General features: G+C 39.1%; 1 protein-coding gene across 1 annotated transcript; it reads left to right on the top strand.

Moving 5' to 3' along the window:
* Window positions 1-894: 894 nt before the first annotated feature.
* On the top strand, window positions 895-1,827 carry LOC136746536 (olfactory receptor 52J3-like). The gene has a single exon (XM_066699107.1). It carries the CDS (start codon window positions 895-897, stop codon window positions 1,825-1,827), a length of 933 nt encoding a protein of 310 aa, XP_066555204.1.
* Window positions 1,828-3,107: the final 1,280 nt, after the last annotated feature.

The following is a 3,107-nucleotide window of genomic DNA, read 5'->3' as shown; positions in this document are numbered from 1 at the left end:
AGGACTTTCCTACTGGCAGTTTCCCTTGGTTTTCGTTCCTTAGTGGAACATCTCCCAATGTCAGAGCTCCCTGTCCCCCTGGTTCCTAGTTTAAATGATTCTCTTTTCAGCAATTGGTTGTTTTTATGCTCTTTTTCTAAACTTTGACCCACATACCATTCACATGTTGGAGTTCCAACACCAGATAGTGTTTTGTTTCACAAAGGAATCTTCAATCTACAGTATCCAATGCAAACCAGCTATCAAGCACTGTCTTCTAGGCAGGTGGGTCAATGATATGAGGCGCTCCAGCCCCAACCACTATATATTAAAATACTCTAATCCAAGTTTCCTATCCAACACATTTACAGTGGATTTTTGATTATTTAACATTCTCAAAATACATATTGCTTTTATACATACACTTGACAGTTTTGTACAAATATCTTATAGAAAAGCAACTTTTTTAGTCTTTCTTACATTCTTTTTAAAAATGCTTTCTAAATTGGACTCATTAACAGTTATCACAGCACCACAGTCTCTAAGGCCTGTTTTCTGGCTACAAATCTCAGTAGCCTCCCTCCTGAAGGAGCTCTATATATAAAGTTTAACACTGAAGTGCAGACTACAGAACAGGGACTCATGCTCTCTCTGCAGCAACCCTTTTTCAGATTAACATCTGTGAATATTTTCATCCTTGATGTCAGTAAAGAAGAATATCTATAAAACCAACAGAAGACCAGAATAAACTCAAACATTATGGTTCATTGCAGTGCTTGTTATATAATAATTGTATTATTGTTATTATATTTCCACTTAATTGATCTTCTACTTATGAATGAAGGGACTTATTGGTACTCTTTGCATCTTTAGGTACAGGTTTATTTGTATATTCCTGACACATCCTTTACTGCAATGCAGAACTCGTCCAGTGTTACAGTCTTCACACTCCAAGGATTAAATGAAACGGCATCTAATGAATACACATTTTTTGTATTTACTTTTCTGGCTTACCTTTTGATTTGTCTTTTCAATGTGACACTGATCATTACAATCATCATTGAGAAAACCCTCCATGAGCCTATGTACATCTTCCTCTGTAACCTGTGTGTCAATGGACTGTATGGAACTGCTGGTCTGTATCCTAAACTCCTGTCTGACTTCCTCTCTGACTCTCATGTGATCTCATACGCTGGATGTGTTATTCAAGCATATGTGATCTACAATTCTCTTATGTGTGAATTTACCATATTAACATTGATGGCTTATGACAGGTATGTGGCAATATGCAAGCCTTTACAGTACCATTCTATCATGACATCTCTAACAATCACCAAGTTTCTGTTGATTTCTTGGATTCTTCCTTTCTGTGAATCAACAATTGGGATATTATTAAGTATCAGACTGCCTTTATGTGGATCTCACATTGATAAGTTGTACTGTGATAACTGGTCAATTGTAAAGCTGTCTTGTGTAGATAACATACTTAACAATATCTATGGTTACATTGTATTACTTATACACGTGTGTCAAGCCCTTTTAATTGTATATTCATACTTCCACATTGTTAGAGCTTGTGTTAAGTCTAGTGAAGAGATTAGTAAATTCATGCAGACCTGTTTGCCCCATTTGATATCATTAATGAGCTTTACTATTTCCATACTTTTTGATGTATTGTACAGTAGATATGGTTCAAGGAACATCCCACAGGCTGTACGTAATTTCCTAGCAGTGGAATTTCTAGTCATCCCTCCTCTTTTAAATCCCCTCATATATGGCTTGAAACTGAGTCAGATTCGCAGGAGAGTTATGAGGGTGTTTTGTAGAAAAGTACATATTCTGAAGTGAGGGACAGCAAAATAAGCAAAATGTTAAATTTGGAAAATATAATATAATATAATATATATATATATATATATACACACACTCACCTAAAGGATTATTAGGAACACCATACTAATACTGTGTTTGACCCCCTTTCGCCTTCAGAACTGCCTTAATTCTACGTGGCATTGATTCAACAAGGTGCTGAAAGCATTCTTTAGAAATGTTGGCCCATATTGATAGGATAGCATCTTGCAGTTGATGGAGATTTGTGGGATGCACATCCAGGGCACGAAGCTCCCGTTCCACCACATCCCAAAGATGCTCTATTGGGTTGAGATCTGGTGACTGTGGGGGCCAGTTTAGTACAGTGAACTCATTGTCATGTTCAAGAAACCAATTTGAAATGATTCGACCTTTGTGACATGGTGCATTATCCTGCTGGAAGTAGCCATCAGAGGATGGGTACATGGTGGTCATAAAGGGATGGACATGGTCAGAAACAATGCTCAGGTAGGCCGTGGCATTTAAACGATGCCCAATTGGCACTAAGGGGCCTAAAGTGTGCCAAGAAAACATCCCCCACACCATTACACCACCACCACCAGCCTGCACAGTGGTAACAAGGCATGATGGATCCATGTTCTCATTCTGTTTACGCCAAATTCTGACTCTACCATCTCAATGTCTCAACAGAAATCGAGAATCATCAGACCAGGCAACATTTTTCCAGTCTTCAACTGTCCAATTTTGGTGAGCTTGTTCAAATTGTAGCCTCTTTTTCCTATTTGTAGTGGAGATGAGTGGTACCCGGTGGGGTCTTCTGCTGTTGTAGCCCATCCGCCTCAAGGTTGTACGTGTTGTGGCTTCACAAATGCTTTGCTGCATACCTCGGTTGTAACGAGTGGTTATTTAAGTCAAAGTTGCTCTTCTATCAGCTTGAATCAGTCGGCCCATTCTCCTCTGACCTCTAGCATCAACAAGGCATTTTCGCCTACAGGACTGCCGCATACTGGATATTTTTCCCTTTTCACACCATTCTTTGTAAACCCTAGAAATGGTTGTGCGTGAAAATCCCAGTAACTGAGCAGATTGTGAAATACTCAGACCGGCCCGTCTGGCACCAACAACCATGCCACGCTCAAAATTGCTTAAATCACCTTTCTTTCCCATTCAGACATTCAGTTTGGAGTTCAGGAGATTGTCTTGACCAGGACCACACCCCTAAATGCATTGAAGCAACTGTCATGTGATTGGTTGGTTAGATAATTGCATTAATGAGAAATTGAACAGGTGTTCCTAAT

The sequence above is a fragment of the Amia ocellicauda genome, chromosome 3 (genome assembly GCF_036373705.1).
Source record: "Amia ocellicauda isolate fAmiCal2 chromosome 3, fAmiCal2.hap1, whole genome shotgun sequence".
Classification (NCBI taxonomy): domain Eukaryota; kingdom Metazoa; phylum Chordata; class Actinopteri; order Amiiformes; family Amiidae; genus Amia; species Amia ocellicauda.
Note: the sequence above shows the minus strand (reverse complement) of the source record. Positions and strands in the feature narration are given on the sequence as shown.